At 39.9% G+C, this 22,553-nt stretch overlaps 1 protein-coding gene across 5 annotated transcripts in view; it reads left to right on the forward strand.

The window, feature by feature from the left end:
* adam22 (ADAM metallopeptidase domain 22) overlaps positions 1–22,553 on the forward strand; it is a 58,492-nt gene that overhangs the window by 8,285 nt on the left and 27,654 nt on the right. For all 5 annotated transcript variants that reach the window (XM_032519480.1, XM_032519481.1, XM_032519482.1 and 2 more), the window contains exons 4-6: positions 8,716–8,782; positions 12,505–12,587; positions 15,461–15,524. In XM_032519480.1, coding sequence (XP_032375371.1) covers positions 8,716–8,782; positions 12,505–12,587; positions 15,461–15,524 — 214 coding nt within the window. The remainder of the gene's footprint in view (positions 1–8,715; positions 8,783–12,504; positions 12,588–15,460; positions 15,525–22,553) is intronic.

A 22,553-nucleotide genomic window follows, 5' to 3' on the forward strand; every position in this document is an offset into this window, starting at 1 on the left:
ATGTAAATTTTCAGTCTAGTGTTCTTGATTTCAGATAGGAATATTCTTTGTTTGTGTTGTCCCCACAGCAACTCTGTGGATGCTTGGACGGTTGGTCTACCACTTTGGTCCAGACTGAAATGTCTCAATAACTGACATAGATTGCCATCGCATGTTGTATGGGCATTCATGGTCCCTGGAGGATTCATCCAACTGACTTTGGTCATCTTAAGAGTTTTGTTCTATCACCATTATGAGGTGAAACTTTCAGTTTGTTCAATACTTTGTGTTATGACTAAACACCTAAAACAATTATGACATTCTCATGAGCTCAGGTGTACATTGTGTTTAGCGCTAATTTTAGCATGCTAACACACTAAACTAAGGTGGTGAACATGGTATTCACCTGCCTAGCATGAGCATGTTAGTATGCTGAGGCTAATAGACATTTCCTTTTTAATTGTCCACATATGTGCTTGTATTTTTTTTAAATTTTTTTAGATGTGACCTTTATTGTAGGTTTTCCTACCTTTAGACCATCCATCCATTCTGATTATCCTGTTCAGGCTTATGCAGGCTGCCTATTCCAGCTTGCACTGCACAAGAGGCAGGGTAAACCAGAGACGGTATAGAACTGAGACGCCTATATCACTACACCTTCAAATGAAGCCACGCAGCGTGTAATATGCTATCTTTTGTAATAGAGAATCTTTGGCTAAACCCTTGAGAGGATGCTATCCTATCACAAAACTTGTGATATGAGTGGCATGTATATTGAATATAATCAAGTATATTAATGTGTAGTAGTTGTTAGCTCTTTCAGTAGCCAAATGCTGTATTGACACGAGTCACTCATCTGAAGTGTGACAGTCTATAGAGAGGAAGTCAGGAGGGGGTTAAGGGGCCTTTATTTACCCCTCCTTCTTTGTCTTCTTCTTACTTCTTCATCTCAGTATGGCTACAATTTCCCATTCATGGGACTAGAGTGAGCTGGAAATGTGCACAGAGTGGGGGGTTGTCTCTTCTTTTTAATCATCTTTACACACACACACATATATACATCTCCACCCTTGGTTGCTCCTACGCTCCACACCCATTCTCCACTCAGCCATGCCCCTACTACCCCTTTACCACGCCCCTCCCACCTGCTCTCGCTGAATAATAGATGGTGCTTTAAGATTAAGGAGGTGTGTGTGGTGTGTGTGGTTGTGTGTGTGTGTGTGTGTGTGTGTGTTGTGTGTGTGTGTGTGTGTGTGTGTGTGTGGTGTGTTGGTGTGTGTGGTGTGTGTGTGTGTGTGTGTGTGTGTGTGTGGTGTGTGTGTGTGTGGTGTGTGTCTCTCTCTCTCTCGTCGGGCCTCAGGTGCAGAAGAGGCACGTAAAGTGTTGTCTTAATTTGAGTTAACAAGACTGAAGCGAAGGATCAATACTCAATAAACAAAGAGAATCCGTCAACATACACAAGTTGATTTTTTCTGGAATATTTAAATCGGGGGTCTTCAACGGTTGTTAAGTCAAGGAAGGAAAGATGGAGCAGGGACCCCCTACTACATACATTGTATGAAATTAACTAGACCTACGATAACATCTACGTAGGGTGGCCTAAAGCCTATATACATACAATTTTTACATAGAATCCTAAGCTATTAAAATAACCTAATAATAGTTGGCATGATTTTATAAATTATATTTCATTGTTAATGTACATTTGTGGATTTGTGGCTATCATAGCAACTACCTTATCTATAGGCCAGTAAGCAGTGGGGATTTATACAATGTTGGATTATGTTATGTTTTTAAGTTTTGAAAAAAATTAACAATAATTTGGTGGCCCCCCCTGCGTTTACTCTAAGGATACCCTAGGGACTCCCTGTTGAAGACCGCTGTTTTAAATCATGGATTGTTACATCATGCAACAATGATTATAACATACATTACATGTTTATAGCTAACAGTCTTCCTTTCCTTTGACTTCTAATGGTCAGGGTACCTTTAAAAAAGACCTCCTACCTGAGGTGGAAACTTAAAGAGCCCCAATTATGATTATTTGGATTTTTGTGTGTAATAGATTTATAAAGTACAGTGTCTATAATTTATTTCTATTATATATACTGTATATTTAAATTATTTTATAACCAGATATTTTCAAATATCATCCTTATTGTTTGTATTGATGATTCAATGGGGAGAGTTTCTTTCCCATCCAAGCCTTGGAAGTGCTCTAAATTGTGACGGAATGATGAGGGGAGGACCCAAATGCAGAGATACGAAGGCAGGCAGGAGCAGATACACAAGGCTTTATTACAGTCTGTTAACAAAAAACGATCCAAGAAGGAGCACAAAGACCAGGGGAAAAATCCAAATTCCAAAAGTCCAAAAGATAGGCACGGTAGCAGGGCAAGATGGAAAAACAATAGAAAACAACACTGGGGGAAAAACTCACAGGGTGATCAGGAACGTTGCAAACACATGGAACAGGCAGGCTGACAAAACAACAATGATCCAACAAGAAGCAGAGGAAACACTGGGGTTAAATACAAGAGGTAATTAGGTAATGAGGAACAGGTGAGACATCAGGTGAATCACATTAAGGCAGGGCAGGGCAATCAGACAAACAAAGTAAAGGTAGACAAGACAAGACAGGAAGCCGACTTCAAAATAAAACCGGAAGTGAAACACACAGACGCTTACCGGGGGGACGGAACAGGACACCGCACACGGGACCTGGGAAAACACTGAGACATTCACAGGGAGGCAGAAACGGGAAAACAAACCCAACAAAAACCCCAAACCACAACACTAAATGCCAGTCATCTAAGAGTGTCTTTGGAGGAAATGAGTGGTAAAGCATCTCCTCCTACTTGTTTATGAGCAGCATAGTGGGAGAAAATGCCGGCTCTAAAATAATTTTGTACCCAGCAATTATCTCTTGTTCACTTGCAAGACAAATACATTTATCAAAATGCCATTCAGCTGATGTCATGTTCATGTTGACTTTATGACTTTGAGTGGACTATGTTAATTTAATCTCTAATATGTGTGTAGGTGTCTGGCAGCCTGGGACTGTGAAAGGTGCTGAGTCTGTGGTGTTAGCCGTGCGTGTCCCTGTGCTGTGTCTGCGTGCATGTGTGTATTTATGTGTGTGTTGCTTGTGCATGAACCTTTACATCTCCACATATATGATTTAGCTCTCTCTCATGCCCCATTCTAAGATAATCTATCATCCACCCGTGTCTTGCTCCCTGCATCCTGACATTGCTACAACCCAACTCCACTCTTCTCCTTTTTTTCCACACCCATCTCTGTCTCTCCTCCTCCGTTACAAGTCTGTAATTTATTGTAGAGAGGCGTGATCTGAGTTACTGTGGAGTTAATGAGAAAAACACTGTGTGTGTGTGTGTGTGTGTGTGTTTGTGTGTGTGTGCGCTTGCGAAATAGTTAAGGATGGAGAGAAAGAAGAGGACACAGAGAGAGATGTGTGGATGTCCTTCATGCATCCTTGGTGGGTTGAGTAAGTGCAGGAGATAGGGAGAGATAGAGTGGTGTGTGTGTATACCCTAAAAAAGAAAATGGTCCTTGCTTCCTCTCCATCCCTATCTCCTACTTTCTTCTTCCTCTTCTCTCGCCTCAGGCAGGGTCCTCTTTCAGATCTGTGTGTAGTTTATCATACACACGCACACACTTTAGCACATTGCTTTAGCTATCACATTGGGAATGGTTTGTGAGTGTGTCTCTGATAAAATGCAATGCTCACAAACCGTGTATTACAGACTGTGTTTGCTAAGTGGCTCAGCGTCACATCCTGACTGTGTACAGTATGTCCTGGTAATATACAAGTCAGTTCATGCGTCTGTTTTGTAGATTTTCTGGTGTGCGTCAGGTGCAGGTAGGTGCGGGTACAGATTCATTTTATGTAGGTGAGCAAGGTTAATTTAGAAGAACAAATAGCAGCATTGTGCATGCCTTGCAGGAGTTCTTTAGACATTTTGAAAACAGACAAACAGTGTTAAAGTAAAATAACATTTTACAGATTTTTTTTTTTTTTGGAGTCTTAAAAGAAAACTCCCATATGTATATCGAAGCAGTTTTGTTTTGTTGCTGCATAATTCTTTTTGTTCATACCACCGTTAAGATATCAGATCAAAGTCCACATGAGACCTCAGCAGTCTGAGGTCCCCAAATGAAGTGGGTATCATCTAAAGTGACAAAAGTATTTTTGAGTAAAAATTCTCCTGTTAGTGTTACTATCCCTCCATTGCAGCTTAGCAAGGAAACACTGTCCAGGGAAACAAAAAGATAGAATTGTGTAACTCCGACTGCTTAAGTCTTAAATAAGGTTTAGTTAGGCTTGTTCTTTAAAATGCATTTTTTGTGCAGAATGAGGACTGTGTGTTTTATTCCCCATCACTTACATTGGTGTTGTGTCAGGATGGGATCTCTTAAGGCCAGTACAAACAGGAGGAAACAATAGCAACCAAAAGTAAGCGTTGAATTACTGGCCTAACCTAGTGCTCCATCATTCTTTCTTCCCATCTCCTTATATTGCTTTTTTCCTCCCCCTCTGTCTCTCCTGCCCCTCTGTTCCCCCTCTCTCTTCTGTCGAGCCTTCTGGACTCAGTATGGAGGATTAGAAGAAACAAAGAGAGATCCAGGAGCTGACTCTCGATGAAGACAGGGACAGAAGAAAACACTGTTGTTCTCTCAGCAGGAAAAGATACTAAAGCCTCTCTAAAGACTATTGTATCTTATAGATTACTAATTTCCTCTGTCATGCTGAATAAAATTCAATCGAGATGATTATTTACTGTCAGAAGATTAACTATTTAACCACTGCCCAAAGTCTGATGGAGTCAGTTGATAGATGGAGAGCACATATAAAGCTCTCTGCTTGATTCTTGCTTTTTGTTTGTTCTGTAAGCATCACTATTTCTTGTTCGTCAGTATTCCCATTGCAAAAGTGTGCTGGTGGAATTGCATGTCTGATAAGTGATTGGAGAGGGAATGAATTATAGCCTGGAGACCTTTAATGAGGCCTCAGTGGAAGGGGAGGGTGAGGTTAAAGGAGAGAAGGGGGTGGTGGGCAGGTGAAAGCAGCTGCAGCTTTTCTCAAAGAGAAACCTCCAGCCCCCTCTCTTCTCTCCTTCAGTCCTTGTCACATCTTTATTTCTCTTAACAACCTTCCATCTTGCTCCAGCCCCTCCTTGTTTTCACCTGTGCACTTATCCCTTCTCCTGTCTCTCCTCAGCACTACCCCATCCTCATTACAGACGCCTGACACAGCACATGTTCAGTCCTTTGTGCGGTGGTGCTCTTTTATTACCGGGTTAGATGGCAAAACAATCCATATTTTGAGCAGAAGTCCATTTGATGACTACAGTGTTGCTTGTGTGCAGATGTGTATGGATGTAAGGATGCATCTGATTACATTTGCTTCATTTCTTTTGTTGTGTGCTTGTGCTTGTGCTTGTGTGTGTGTGTGGTGTGTGTGTGTGTGTGTGTGTGTGTGTGTGTGTGTGTGTGTGTGTGTGTGTGTGAGACATTGAAGTGTGTTCTAGGTAGGTTGGCTATGAAATGTTGTAAGCTAAAAGTGGAGCATCTACAGATCCACCTATGAAATCTTCAACAGAGCAGGAAAGAAAACTCCGGTGTAGCGGAGGATGAGCAGTCCATTTAAAAAAGCAATGAGCTGAGAGAATGAGAGTTGGCTAACAGACACGGAATGAGACACAAAATGAGCAGGAGATGTGGGTGCTGTTCGCTTCGTCTCTGTTGCAGCCACACATCTGGTCTGCACAGACGCCTTCAGGTGCCAGATCCCACACACTTGTGCCATCATACTGTACAGTTGTTATTTTTAAGCTCTTGAATAGTGTAATTATGTGATCATTTATAAACATGCTCCTATTTTGGTTTTCCCTCATCACTTTTTTCTGTGTATTCTTGTTAATGCAGTCCTCAGCTTGTTTTACAAACTGCCTCCCTGATCATCATTTATGTTGAAAGTTTGTCCACAGAGAGATCACATGCAAACAGCGTATGACTAAGTCTGCATTTCTGTCATTCTGTCAGGAACATACAAAGAGGCAAAGAGGTCCCTCACAATCATCATGTATACATCTGTATGTCTACTCATGATAACAGGAAGAGGGGGGAGGCTTTGTGTGTTGGTGGGGGATCTCTCTACATTTGTGTGTATGTGTCAGTGTGGGGGATGGGGTAGAAGCTGAGTTTGCGTCTTTGTCTGTCAGATAAATTATTTAAATCCTGCAACAATTAAAGTTGAAATCTGTTATCTGCGTCCTCCATTAGAGGCCCGTGTGTCTGCACTGCTGCCTCAGTATGCTCCTCATTTGCTCCCCCCTGTCTGAGCTCAGCGTGGGGCCAGATAAAGATCACAAGCTTTGAATCTTAACCACACATCCCAGCACAACAAAGGCTAACAGCACACGCCCGAGACCCAGGGACTCTAATGTACATACCAAACGCCTTTATCACAGGAGCGTGTGAATATTTTGAAAGTGAATCTTTTAAGTGCAAAATGTTGATGTGTTACTTGTGTCTCATGAATCATGGCACATTTAAATTTCAGGATATCATGGACAGCCTGACGTGATGTGTGAGATGTGTAATCTGAGGTTCGAGCGTGTGATCTGTGTACAATGGGGGTTGCCTGTGTTACACATACAGTTTTTTTCCAAGAGAGAGCTTCATGCTGGTTCATTAAGGGATATCTGTTAGGGCCCTGATCTCTGTATTCACACCTTTATAACTTTCACCGCCTTTTTCCTTTCCTCTGTCTAATTATTATTCTCCCCTTGACAACCATTCTCTCCCTCTTTCCATTTTACCTCAGCCTCTCTCCTCTTTTTCCTGCATATGTTTTTATTGCTGTAGCAAACTGCCCATTAGTCATCGTAGAAATGAGGTGCGTGTGTGCGTGCATGTGTGCATGTGTGTGTGTTTGTGAGGGGGGGGGGAGAGGTTTCATTTGAATAACATATGGTATATCATCAGCTCAGATAATATTTGAAAAACATGTGTCTGCCTTCAAAAGAAGAATGATTTCCTACCATTTGCCTTATTATGATTTATTACAGTAACTGATTTTTCTTTGTTTTCAATAGTTTGTCCTTTTGTCAAAGATATCACTGTTATTAAAATGGTGGATCTTAAAAAAAGGTTTAATACTTTGAGCGGATTCATGACAAAGTAGAATGATAATTTGGACAGATGTTAGCAGTACATTTGACAAAAATCATGGCACATACCCTTATTTGCTTTCTTGCCAAGAATTTGATGAGAAGATTGATATCACTCTCATGTCTATATGCCAAATATGAAGCTAAAGCGGGCAGATGGTTAACTTGGCTTACCTTAGAATAAAGACTGCCCAAAAAATGTCAGTTTACAGTACATTTTGATTATTATGAGCCTTGAACCATCAAATCTGTGTCATATTTGCTTTAAATATGACTAACGATGATTTTTTGATTATTGATTAATCTGCCGATTATTTTCTAGACTAATGATCTATGAATGTCAGAAAATGAGTGAAAAATGTCCATCCCACTTTCTCAATGTCCAAGGTGATGTCTTTAGATGTCTGGTTTTGTCAGTCCAAATCCAAAAGATATTCAGTTTAATATGATGCAAAACAAAGATAAGCAGAACATCTCCATATTTGAGGCTGAAAACAGCGTTTTCTTCCATTTGTGCATGAAGAATTACTTTAACGATTAATCAATTATCAAAATAGCTGCCACTTATTTTTTTGCCTAATTAATGCAGTGACATCACACTTTCACCTACATCTTCCCCGTCACTGTACCCACAAACTACTTCTGTGACACTGAAAAAAGGCTGATTTGTACGTTGGGTGAACAAGGTAAAAATTCATCCCATCTACTCATCTCCTGTCAATGCCTGAATATTAAAAGGAAGTTGGAGTTAATTGATAGCTCTGACTGCGAGTATACATTAAAATGTTTTGGTTGCATATTGTTATGTCATTTCTTGTACTCTGACTGATAAACAGCAGCCCTGCCATTGATTTAGTTTTGGACAGTATTTCAAGGCTGCTGATTCAGCAAATGTAAACTAAGTTTAATCTGATGAAATGAGTTTGTTAAGCTGATTGTACAGTTTGATTTTTATACTGCTCTGTTCTGTGCTGTGTGTGTGTGTGTGTGTTTACACACCTTACACCTTTAACTTTAACTGTGATATATTTTAAAACAGGCTTACGAAGGGAGAATTTCCCATTCATATGCCGCATTCCTGTGTTTTGTGTGTGTGTGTGTGTGTGTGGGGGGGGGGGGGGCGGGGGCTTTATGTGCCCTAAAGCTCATCTATCTCTGTCTCAGATTGGGCCTGCAGTGTGTTTCTCCATTGGGATTCATGGGTCCAGCTCTGCTGAGAAAGCACACACAGAATGATTTCTTTTTATGTATGCCACTCTTTCTCTTCCTTGCTCTCTCAATGTATTTCCTGCCTCTTACCCATTTGTTTGAAGGCTGGATTTGTGTAATTGTGTTTGTGTGAGTTTGTGGGCTGGAAATAGCCTTGTCCCTATACGCTGGTCATAATTAGCCAGGCTGATGCTGTGAAGCTCTGTGCTGTCAAGACTGAATACAATCATCCTATGAAATACAAACACTCATGCGTATCTGAGTGACACTTTAATGAAAATCACACATTTTCTAACTTTAATTCTCCCTTTTCTTTCCTCTCTGTTCCCAGTGATCTGCTGTCTTCAGGGTACGTGGAGAGGCATTTGTCAGAAAAAGGGAAAAGCATCATCACCAATGTAAGATTCTGCAAATCATCTCTCCTCATGCTTATTCACACTTTTGTTTTTTAGCAATTGCAGGTAGAATGGAAGTTACAGTGTTTTATTGGAGTGGTCTTGACATTAAAACCACATTTACCCCTGATATGACCATGCAATCTGTATCTCGTTATGTGAATATAGATAAAAAAAACAGTTAAGCACAAGCTGCAAATGCATGTTGAACAAATTGCATTAAAATGCTATTGGATCAGCCAATTCTCCACTTTATCTTTCTTTTTTATAAGCCCAGCAAAAGGCCACAGAAAACCTCTGTATTTTCTTCAGAGGCATGGTGTATGTTTACCCGACGCTGTTGAATCCAAGACACAGAAGAGTGGCTGAATTGGCTCCAATAAACATTTGTTCTCAGTTGTATTTTGAACAGCTGCAATTTCCTCCAGACCCCACAGGATCCTCTCCCTCCCTTAGCCTTTTATTGGTTAATCAATCTGTTACTTTGCACATGCAGAGACATCTCAGCCCATTCAACCATCCATTCTTTGTTCATCTTAGATTCCATAAAACCAAAGTGGCCTAATCCAATCCATCCATTCAATTTGCATGGAATTGAGATTGCTCTGATAATCCTCTGAAATCTGGACTTTAGATACAGTACAGGTCACCCACTGAGGCGTAATGATGTATCACATAAGTGGAGGGGATCATAATGGTCAGGATTTCTTCAGCTAAGCAGCAGATTAGTGAGATAGATACTTTTGAAAGCATGATCCACATTATTACACCACATATTGTGTGATACTGTCACTTGTAATTAAGGAACTTATTATGTCGTTCTAATCATTCTGTGAATTAATTTACCTTGTATCCAGAATGTACTCTGTCTGCAAATTCTTAATTTTTGTATAATGGAAAGAATAAAGGGGCAGTTTGCCTCTTTATTAATGGCTGCTGTTCTGGAAGGTTAATATGAGACAAGCTGCTTTTTGTTACTCTGCTCACTAAAAAAGGTCAAATGCCATTGTCAGACAGCAGCTGTTCTAATAATGCAGAACAGGAATGCTTGTTTGTGGCCAATCCACCAAAATGAAATATCTACGAAATCAACGTACTACAACTATGTTGTGTATAATTGTTTATTTGTAGGGTACAATGCACATTTATCAGCACAGAAATTAAAAAAAAATGTAACGTGCAATTATTTTGCTAATGCAATTAAAACCAGTATTGCTAATTTGTACCCGTAGTATAGCATAGCGTTATGCATTGTAAAGTTACAATTCATATAACATAAATATAATTTAATTAATCATAACCCTTTGTCCCAACAATTCTAATCCAAAAATATAACCAAGCAAGTATAAAACAGTGTGGATAATTAAGAATCAATCTATATGAACAGAATCTACTTTTTTAAACTTACATACTGGTGAGATTAAATATCTAAATGATATGACGATGGACATTATAATTGGCTTTGTTATGGAGTAATTCAAGTGTTTGTTTATAGAGTGAGTCTATTGGCCCTAATATAGAGACTTTCATCAACAGTACTGCTCATTAACCTTCAGCACTTCTCACAAAGGCCTGATACACCCGGAAGTGTTACAAAAGTATTGATAGAGTACGTCAGTGCCTCTATAAATAGTATGACAAAATCTGTTTTATTTTCACATTGCCCAGCTCTTTATAGTATGTAGTACATGAGTGATAAGTGCAGATAGACGGAAGTACTTTTTATAGTGGTACACACACTTTCTGTCTCATGAATAGCAAAATATGATATTTATTTGTGTACTGTCCTTATTCCTCTTCTTTAGCTAATTTCCCCAAATTTCAAACTGCACTGACATCAGGGGGCAGAGTGCCTATTTGTTTACCAACTGACTGACCTTGACCTTTTCATTGTGCATTGTGTTGTCCAGAAGATGATTTATTACCTTTCAAGAGTCTAAAGAGAGAGCAGATCAGACCAATTTAGCAACACACACACACACACACACACACACACCACACACACAACACACACACAACACACACACACACACGCACACACACCACACACACACACCACACACACACAGAAAGTAGTGTGCCTGAGTTGATGTAAGAGTGTTCTCACCCAAAACCCCAGCACGTGCGCTGGAGTTTTGGGTGTTTCTTGCTTTGTGAGAAGTGGAGCAGAAGGTTCAGGGCGCAGGGAGGAGACGCTGGGATAGTAGAGCACAGCACCACTTATAAATAGCCCTCTCTGTCTCTTCATCTTAGTCTTGCGCTACCTCTCTTTACTCAACCGCTCTCTGTTCATCTGTATCTCCATTTAAGATATTTAATCTACTAAACTTGTACAACTTCTTTTGTTGCAGCCCATATTTACTGTAAGTTTCATCTCTCAGACAGTATATCCAATCTTTGTTCCTTTTTTGCCAATAATGCACTTCTAACTGTGCTTAAGTCTGATTTGTCAGTTCTGGTCATATTGGATGTGAAAATAGAGACAGAAATTATAGCGGGAGTGACATAATTTTGGGAATGAAAGAAGGCAAAGAACCGCAACATTCAAGAAGAAGAAAAACAACAACAAAAATCTCAGCACGACTAACACAATTTAATTTAAACAATGATCTACTGAACGTCAGCTTGAACAGTTGAACAATTAGAGCAGATGAGTTTCACATGCATGCACGCACGCACACAAGCACACACACACACACACACACACCACACACACACACACACACACACACACACACAGGTCCTTTCCTGTTTCAGCATGACAACATTTCCATAAAAGAGCCATGTCAAAAAAGAGTAGAAGAATTGGGTTGTTATGGCCACAAATCATTCCAACACTTTTGGGATGAACTGGAATGCCGACTCCCATCCGGGCCTTACTGCACAGCATTACTAATGCACTTGTGGCTCAATGGGAGCAAATTTGTGTTCCATAAAATTATCATTGTAATGCTTATAGTTCATGTTTTCAGATACTTTTGGCTATGTAGTTTAAAAACCACAACAAATGTATACAGGCATCCTCACACAAACCCATAAGTCAGGCATGGATTGGGATGAAGTTCACAGAGAGCTGGAGGTTAAAGTGGACGTGGCACTGCTTTGCTGTGAACAGCATCAGACTGTAGAGCCGAAATTGATCCTCGGATGAAAGCTGCGTTTTCCTCAGGGAGGCTGACTTCCTTCCTAATGGCTGTTAGACAGCGAGAAATGGACCAGGAAGAGATGGCCTGCAGAGCACTTAGACACTTAGATATCATATACGTCTATAGAAAATAATTTGTGTTTACGCTCGCAGAGAGGGAAGAAACACACACACATATAGACAGATGGAGAGTGAATATGGAGCATGAGTGGTTGACGGCAAGTTGTGACAGAGATGGAAAAACTTTCCCAAATGGCCGATGCTTTGCCCTCCTATTGTGGGTAGAAGTTAGTATGGAGGACAGAGAAGTCACAGAGCAGTTAACACACAAATGGTAGGATGCATAGTACCCCACAAACACACACACAAACAGTACATGCACACACACATATCTACACCACATCATACTTGTTAGAAAATAAATTCTGTGTGATTTATTGCTCTGAACTCATTTCCTGATGAAACATGGTAATGAAAGCAGCAAGTGGGATCCTTTGCACTCTGTTTGAGTGCATGAGACATTTCAGGAGGCAACCATGTGTATGATCTTAATCTGTGAGTGTTTGTGTTTTGCTCACAGGGAGGAGAGCACTGCTACTATCAGGGGAAGGTCAGAGGCATTCCTCACTCCTTTGTAGCTGTCTCAACCTGTCACGGATTGCAGTAAGTACACATATTATGTGACTTTATCGGTGTGTTTCTCAGCCAGCATTGCTGCCTCTGTGTCCAGCCTCTTCAGCCATGCTTCCATTCATCTGTTAGGTCGTTGTAATTAGTTTGAGTCAGCCCTTCTCTGTCTCTCTGCATTTCCTATTACACAGGTTATCATTCACACAGACAGGTGCTGTTCAGACGTCTTCTCTTCTTTTTTTCTTCCATGCATTGTTTTTTCTTTACAGTTTGTGCTCAAAAGCAGAGAGACGGGCAGAGATGTGGCATGCTCATGTATTACAGTGTTTCACAGTTGCTTCCACACATTTATCATTTTCCAAAACCTCAGACATTTAACACATTATACAGTGTTTATTTGCACTCACTGTTTTTTACGTTACTTATTTAGATAAAGCTGAATTCATTGCTATCTGTACAAAAGTAAGAAAAACAGTGCTAGCTACTTGTCAGTCTCATCTACTGCTCTTTCATAAACAGGAATCCTTGTATGAATGGCATGTTCCATTATTCTTCTTGGTTGATATGACTTTTTATATTGAATAACAGTGACAGTGAAATTCAAGGTTTGAGGTGCAAAGAATGATCTAGGCTTTATGAAATATATAACACCATTCACATCTGCACATCATTGACAGTATACACTATTGCATCTGATTATCCATTTCAGTTGTTTCTGAAAACATTATTAATCGGTCCCGATTCCATTACGCCTCATCAAAGCTTAATTCTGTCCAATATATCTTTCTTCAACATAACGTCAGGCTAAATAACCAAATCAGTGCAGAGAAATGAATTCATCTAATAAAGGCAAGTGGGTGAAATCAGATTTATATTTGCTGAATAAGCTAAACTAAACTCGGGCTTTTAATAACGTTTGCATATTTAATGTGATTGTGACACCATGTTGGGAAATGTTTCAGCACAGCCAATTAGTAGGGCATGAATGAATCAATCCAAAACTTGATGAACGTGTTGCACATGCAGTATAGTCTCATATATAAGACACAATAGTATATACAGTGACAGACAAGATGAAGTGTTTCCTGCAGACTTCTGTAATTAGCATGGCTGAATTTTGACATGCAACTTCTAATTAGTCTAAATATTAGTGTAGCATGTAATATTACTGTTGTCATGTATCTGTTTTTATTTGCTGTAGTAGTATTAGATGTTGTACTTTATTATTGATAGGATATATTTGATTGAAATCTCAGGTTTTGGGGTTTTCATTCCTGATTTTAATAATGTGGAATGAAATGCACAAGCTGACATTTTAAAGGAGACAGAGACACACCCATAGTATACCCTGCACACACTAATTTGTGTGTGTGTGTGTGTGAGGGAAAAATAGAGTGACAGTGAGAGCGTATGAGTTAAGGGAGTGCATAGAGGTGTCGAGGGCTTAGACATTAGAGCAGAGTATTTCCCTCATGCTGAGTCAGGTATTTACTGTACCTCCTCTTCTTAGTCACATGCACCCGCACACACGCACACACGCACGCGCGCACGCGTGCACGCGTGTGCGCGTGTCCTTCCCCTTTGGATGAGGTCCACCGGAAGTGGAGGGACTTCTCCTCTCCATAACTATTATCAGCTTTAGATTCAAATGTTCATGCTCAATGCTGATTGGTGCATAGATGTGTGTGGCATCATTTTTGATTTCAACTGAGCCCCTCCACTGTAAACCTGTAAAGACAAAAGACTTAAAGACAAACATACAGATTTCTTATGTGCAAAAACAGGAATTGTTCTAACTTTGGCATAAAAATTGTGTCTTCATGGTGGATCCCATCGCTCTGAAGACCTTCAGTCCTTTAAAGTAATTCTGAATTTCCCCTTCTAGTCTTGGCAGAAGACTAGTTTGGTTTGGGTTGCCAAGAAATATATATAAAAGGCACTCAAAATCAGTATCACATTTCTTTTGTGAACTGCAACAAGGGTTACATGTTACCTTCTGTTCCAAAATACACTTTCTTCATATTATTTACAGTTTTTAATTTAACAATGACAAAATATTGAAAGGACAAACGGAACAATAGAGGGAAAATATAACATTTTCTTTTTCTCTCTCCGTGTGTGTGTGTAATCAGCTGTAAGTAAAATGTTAGACCTGGACAAAGAGTGTGTGTTGAAGGCCACAGAGGTAGAAAAAAAAGAACAGAGACAGATTGTGTATGTTCCTGCAGTGTTCACTCTTCAGATAAAGTTAATTAATAGATGATGTCCATTTTTTTACAGGACAGTTATGATTTTTATACTGCTTTATTCTTTGCATTGACTGTGTGTGTGTGTGTGTGTGTGTGTGTGTGTGTGTGTGTGTGTGTGTGTTACACCTACAGTATATGTGATAAATGTATTTAGGATATTAAGTGCATGTAAAGTCATTCAAATATTCAATAAATGTTAGTGAGGAGTTAAAATGCACTCCTTTCAAAGTAGCCTTTGTCATTGCAATCTGTGGTCAACCAGTTCAAACTCTTAGTTATTGTTCCAGAGATAAAATCCTTAGGTGACCTTTGGGTTATGCTGTGTGTGTGTGTGTGTGTGTGTGGGGGGAGGGGGGGGATCTCTGAGATGATTGGATGACCTTTTGTTTCACATTACCCTCCACCTCTCGAAAGCTGTTCATAAAGCAGGACAGCAGATGATTCTGTCCAAAACTGCTGCATGTACAGTAGCAGTGCATTACTGTTATTATTCAAATAAATACTCCAATAATACAATAAAAAACCTGGGCAAGCACTGAAATTACTCTAATCTATCACACTAATGGCTGAGGATTCAGATCCATTATTACATTTAGTGATGAATATAAACAACAGCAAATGTGCTCTCCATTTCTCCCCTCCCCACCTCTCTTTCAGTGGGATGTTTTTTGATGGCAATCACACCTACATGATTGAACCTGGAGGACAGGGCAGCAGCAATGTAAGTACTCTAAAATATAATTTATTTTGTAGGAGCTTGAGATGGCTCCTTCTGGGGCTTTATCAATTTTCTTTTCTTCCATCTCTTCATGTCCAGCTGCCTCTTAGCCTTGTTGAATTTTCCGTGGTCAGATATTGTTATATCATTTTTTGTATACAAAATGTAGTTATCCTTGAACATCCTGGTGGCCTATAACAGCAACGCCCACGGCTCGCATCCAACTGAGATCCTGTATTGCATGTCATACCCCCCCCCCTCTCTCTCTCTATATATATATATATATATATATATATATATATATATAGTTATCCATGAGTCATCCATGTTTAGGCTTTGGTTTCCTGGTATTACTGTATTATTCATACAGGGGTCACTTATAGTCCTGAGAGGATGTTGAGACTAAACCAGAATCAGCTACAAATCACAAACCATTTGTTGCCTTTTTCTAATGAACCATGAGTTCGGCCTGCAGGTCACAGGACAGAGAGAGATTTGCTGGAATCCAAAGCCAGCAGACAGCAGAAAAGACTACAGCCAGTTAGAACACGCCAGTTAACACAGGCATTATGGTCAGAATGGAAGGACACATCTGAGATTGTCTAAAGAAGCCTTGAGCATGAGAGTGAAAGAATAAGCTACTGATACTTTGTGCGCGTGCGTGTGTGTGCGTGCATGCGTGCGTGCGTGTGTGTGCGTGTGTGTGCGTGTGTGTGCGTGCTTGCTTGTTCTAATTAAAACATCCAGAAGAAGTTTCTGTCTGGTGTTAATCAGTAAGGGGAAGACTAGATAAGAGAGGTCAGGGATTTGTCTCTGTGTTTGTGTGTGCACTTATTTGAAGAGCCGGCCTGGCACACAGAAGCTTCTTAAGATGTATTCCAGTGTGGCATTTTAGTGCCAATGGTGTTGAAAGAGTGGAAAGGAGGGGAAATAAAGATAAATAAATGGATGTAAAGAGCAAGTGTAAGGCTAAGAAAAATAACTGAGAATTGATCAGAAGGAGACAGGTACACAGAGGGAGGCGCAGCTGAGCCAAAATCACAAAGTTGTTGTCATATTAAATGTGATTAGATTGCTTGGCATTGTATCTTGGGAAGAGAAACTGTAAAACAAGAGGAACTACTTGGTTTGGAAAGGCAGTTGCTATGTCACAGTTATACATTCAAAGAAATCTGAAGAATATTCTGGATGTGATAGATTTATGAAAGATAACTGACAGAGAAAGAAAAGAGAAAGAATGAGAAAACCACAATCCTTCAGCCTACTAGGTTTATTTTACATGTCACAGCTCTCTCTTCCCGCCCTTCCACCTCTGACTCCCTTCTATTCTGGCCTCTTCTTCATCTCCTCTCTGCCTTAGTCATTCCTCTCCAGTGTTTTCTGGAGGGACTGAATTATTCAAGCAGAGAGAGAGAGAGAGATCTTAACTCAGAATATTGCTGCAACACTCGTTTTCAGAGATACAGTATCTAGTAGCTTTTTTTGGTAATTCACAAGGCCACAGTGACGTAAAATGCACATAAAAATTGGAAGAGTTTCTCCACTGGTTTATTTTTTACAAGCATGTCGCGCCAAACATTTGTCAAAACACTGGTGCATATCAAATATAAAAAAAATACAGCAATTCATCCGTATATATTACACATAGAAAGCCAAAAGACAGGTATAATTTCAGATATAATATACCTATGTTTAAAAAAAATATATTTTTTATGTTTTAATCTTACTTAAAGGGTTACTTACTGATGTAAATCCACCTCTGTGTCATGGCAGTGTGTTTTGATGAACGGTGTTTGGCATCCCACTGTGGCTCCAGTGCACAGAGCTGAGGTCTGCCGAGAGAAACTGCGGATCCCGGCAGAATTCTGCTGCTCTGCTCAGCTCAGCTCATGCACTGCGGCCACGGAGGGAAGTCACACACCGTTCATCTGCACACACTGCCCACACTGCCATGACACAGAGCTGGATTCAAATCAGCTAAAATATACTGTATCTTTAAAAATATACTGGGTAAAAAAAAAATAATCATTATCATTGAGGTGACACATTGACAGTGGTGGAAAGTAACTACTGTAAGTACATTTAATCAAGTATTTTACTTGAGGATAATGTTAAGGTACCTGTACTTTATTTCCATTTTATTTATTGTTCACATTTATCTGGCAGCTTTAGTTACATTGCTGTTACAGATTGCACATACACAACATAAATATGATACCGTGTTATGGATTAAACCACCCAAACAAATATAAATTATACAATAAACTTAACCTTGACTTTAATCAGCTACAGTTCTGAAATGCTACTTAGACATTAATACATTATTAAGTATAGTCCAATAACAGTATATGACAGTATAACAACATGGCCCTTTTTCTGCCTAGTGAGTACTTCTACTTTTGATACGTTGAAACAGTTAGCTGATAACACTCTATACTTTTTGAATGAAATTTAACTTCTAGTTTAGCATTTTTACATTGGGATATTACTACTTTTGCTCAAGTTAATACTCGTTCCACCACTGCACTTTGGGCACAGTTGCCCTTACTGTTCCAGTGTGTTCAGTTTTATCATTTAGTTGTAAAACATCAGCTCTTAACTGGGCTTAAAGATCTATTCTTCATCTTCTTAGTCAAACGTAATTGCTGTCCCTTATTTTGTTTTTTTTGGAAAAATATTTGGAGTACTCCATTGCCGTGTGGTTTTGGGCTTTTAAGGGGGGGGTTCCTGCTGGTGACAGGTTTCCGACAGCGTCCCCCCAACCCGCAACAGCTGTCGGGCACCCGACTCTGGGATTGCTCCTGCGGGCATGGCCCACTGCCCTGTCTCGCCCCTCGCTTCTGGGTTTCGTGTATCCTTTCTCTTTTTCCCCTCTGTTATGTATCTTTTTCTTTTGACGGGTTGGGGTCGCAAGTCTTCCTCCATTTTTGTCCACGCTTTACGGAAAAAAACCTAAGTTTGGCAGTTCCTGGGGTACACACCCACCACACACCAAAAACACCCCCAAAACCCCCCCACACAACACCAACCAAAAACAACTCCTACTTATCTTCCCCTTTTCTTCTCCATCTCAGCGTCCGGCCCACAATTTTTTCCCTTTATGCGACTAAGGAATTTTTTTTTTTTATTTATTTTGTGGGGGAAAGGGAAAGGGGGGGGGGGTTTTGGGTTTTTCTTTTTAAAACATCTTAACCACCACACACCCCACCCCGCACACCCGCTGCACCACACACACACACCCCACACCCCAAAAACCCCACACCACACACCACCACACACACCGTGCACCCCACGCACACACAAAGTAGGTGCCCCGATTATTTAAGGGGGGTTCCTTTTTTTTAAAAGGTCAAAGTTTTTGTAAAGACCCAAAAACAAACCACTTTTTCAGTTAGTAGTATTTTAAAGCAAGGCTTTTTTCCCCCGATAACCCAAAAACCGTCCCGGTTTTTGTCTAGTTTTTAAAGGTGGAAAAAAAAAAATATGGCCGGAAAGGGTGGGGGTTTGGAGATGGATAAATTTGACATATGGTAAAACCTTTGCCCTTTTTCCCCCAAGGGAAAAAAAAAGTTATGCGGGAAATTTGCCCCCTGTTCCTGAACCCAAACTGCTTCGTCACCCTTAAAGCCGGGGAAATTTTTTTTAAAATCACCCCTTTTTTATTTAAATAGGGTTGTGAACAAGTAGACAACAGTTGTAAGCAATACAGAGCGCCACAATTTAAGTTCCTAAGCTTAAAATGTGATTACGTGACTGATAAATCTTGCACTTCTTGAGTGTGTAAGTGTCTGCTTGAGCAGGTGCATGCAGTCAACTTGGTCTGATGCTGTGTTGTGTTGATGGTGCAGTGATCATGAATTCAGGGTTGCAGCACATTTAAACTATGAAGGTTAAAAAAAAACAAGACATGGTAGTATTTTGATAAAAGGAAAAAAACCTATATACTTATAATAAATGAATTGTGGACGAGGGTGAAAAAGCTTCAGAAAGATGTAACAAGCAATCATACATTTTCTTTCGATTTGTAAAGTTTAACTTGCAGGTTTTTGTCTACACAGTGTTGAAACAGTATACTATAATGATTAGTATGTAGTACATACTGTATAACATTTTCTAAACGGCACAAACACAAAATACAGCCGAGGTGGATGGGAATGCACATGTATTGGACAAAGTAGAATTGGGACCTGATGGTCACCAAATAAATTACAATCCATCCTCTGGACACCATGCATTTTTTGTATGTATGTTCATCTTCATCAAATAGTTGTTCAATTATTTTATTCTGGACTAAAATTGACCGTCTGATTTTTCTCTTTTTTTAAAATATCTTTTAAGCTGTTAGCATCTCTGCATTTTTATAAAATATTCCCAAACCTAGGAGATAAATGAGGAGGCGAGGGTGGGGGAGTTGGAGGGGGAAGTAAGGGGTGTTTGCATTAGGTGCCAATAGGAGTTTTTTTATACTAGCTCATGCTGGGAATAAAGCTCAGTGTGAGTTGGAACTGATGGGATGAAAAAAAGGAGGGGGGGGGGGGGGGTTGTCTCCCTGTGGCCTCAAGCCAACTTCATGTTACTAAACCTGGACCAGTTTATTCACACATGCAGGCAGAGTGAAAATGAAAAGCCTTTCACCCTGCTTTATATTCATGAGCCAGTAGTCTGTGTCTGAGGTACCATCTCCCATGGCAACCCAGGCTCCACCCCTGTCTCTTTGTAGCAGGACATATGAAAGCCATCTGTGTTTAAACCCTTAATCTCCATCACTACACACTCCCTGTCGAGTCTATATGCTGTGGTTGTATTTGGGAGGTTGTGGTTGTATATGGGAGTGATGATGTGGGGAACAAAGAAGACTCTGCTCCAGAAAAGGCTTTATTACAACGGTTAATTCAGAAATAACTGCTCTGATTATGATGTGTGTATGTGCTGCACATAAAACTAAAACAACTATATTATACACGTTTGTTAATGATTGTTTTATTAATCATCAGCCACTGAACTCTCAGTCAACATGAAAGTGTCACAAAATTATGGAGTTGGTTCCAATTATGACTGCTGCAGTTTAGTCTTGTGGCTTTTAATTCAGACGGTCAGTCCACCAGGACTACATCAAAGATAAGACAAAACACTGGAACACTAAAAACCTCATTTTAAAAGAGTGCTCATTGTTCTTAATTAGCTTTGGCTTCTCTCTGGAGCCTATGATGTGAAAAGTCAAATATTTACCCACAAAGCAGATCATAGTTTACGGCAACTGTCATTTAGTTTAGTTGCTTTTTAAAGATCTGTGTTTTTTTTTTATCATTTCAGCCATGAAGGTTGAAATAAAATCTTGCTCCAAAGCCAAACAAAGCCTGTATTGTTGCATTTTGCATTGTCATAAATTACAGTGCATGAATAAAATTAGTTGAGCAACACAATATTCATAACCAATTAATCTAATTTAAGCAATTTACCAAATTCACTATCTGGTTTTAGTTTCTCCAATGTAATATTTTGGGCTGTTCCCTATTTTATAACATTGTAAATTTAAAATGTTTGGGTTTTGGCTTGTTGGTGGTTCAAAACAAACTCTTTAAAAGACTCCAAACTGGACTCTGAAAGGAGTCTTTATACTAAGTATATAGTCCCGGTGAAATAAAGTAAAATGAACTTGAATTATAAGGGCTATTTTCTGTAAGAATTGATCATGAAAGTCATTGTGAGTTGCATGTATGTCTATGTAACAGCTGTCTGCAATTTTCTAGATTTGTGCACTACGTTTGTCATTTGAGATCAGTGTAGCTGTGGGAGGTTGTACAGTAGATGTTCACTGAGCCAGAGACTTTCTTGAGTGCAATGACTACCAGCCACTGCTGGGAAACCTATTACTTAACACACCTAATGTGCGCTTATCAGATATACAGATTCTAAACAGATTAATTACTTGGCGAGGCTGAACAAATGTAGCTCCTATCATCAACCTACGGATGATATTGCCAGAATTTGTTATGATTTGGAAATGAAGCTGCTGACATTTGTTCAGTGGGACATTATGAAAAAGTAGATTAACACCTGTATAACATTAACAACCTTTATGCATCTTTTATTAACTTTTACTGTAAGTCACTTAAAGGCACAGTCTGTTAATGTAGAAGAAACTAAAAGGGTACCGCACGGTGTAAACATAGCTTTGGCATCGCTGGTGCAGACTGGCAAATGGAAAACTTTAATATCAAGTCATCATAAATGAATTACAGAAGGAAATATACCATTTTATGGCAATACATTTTGGGAAACCAGAACCTCAACAGCCATTTTATTGTCCATAGCAATTTATTAATTAAACTGTAAATGTGGTGACAATCAGTTGAAACCTTCACCGGAGCAGATACACCGGCCACTTTATTAGGTACCCCATGCTAGTAACGGGTTGGACCCCCTTTTGCCTTCAGAACTGCCTCAATTCTTCGTGGCATAGATTCAACAAGGTGCTGGAAGCATTCCTCAGGGAGTTTGGTCCATATTGACATGATGGCATCACACAGTTGCCGCAGATTTGTCGGCTGCACATCCATGATGCGAATCACCCGTTCCACCACATCCCAAAGATGCTCTATTGGATTGAGATCTGGTGACTGTGGAGGCCATTTGAGTACAGCGAACTCATTGTCATGTTCAAGAAACCAGTCTGTGATGATTCCAGCGGCGCATTATCCTGCTGAAAGTAGCCATCAGAAGTTGGGTACATTATGGTCATAAAGGGATGGACATGGTCAGCAACAATACTCAGGTAGGCTGTGGCGTTGCAACGATGCTCAATTGGTACCAAGGGGCCCAAGAGTGCCAAGAAAATATTCCCCACACCATTACACCACCACCACCAGCCTGAACCGTGATACAAGGCAGGATGGATCCATGCTTCATGTTGTAGACGCCAAATTCTGACCCTACCATCCGACTGTCGCAGCAAAATCGAGACTCATCAGACCAGGCAATGTTTTTCCAATCTTCTATTGTCCAATTTCGATAAGCTTGTGCAAATTGTAG

Source organism: Etheostoma spectabile, chromosome 6 (assembly GCF_008692095.1).
Source record: "Etheostoma spectabile isolate EspeVRDwgs_2016 chromosome 6, UIUC_Espe_1.0, whole genome shotgun sequence".
NCBI lineage: Eukaryota > Metazoa > Chordata > Actinopteri > Perciformes > Percidae > Etheostoma > Etheostoma spectabile.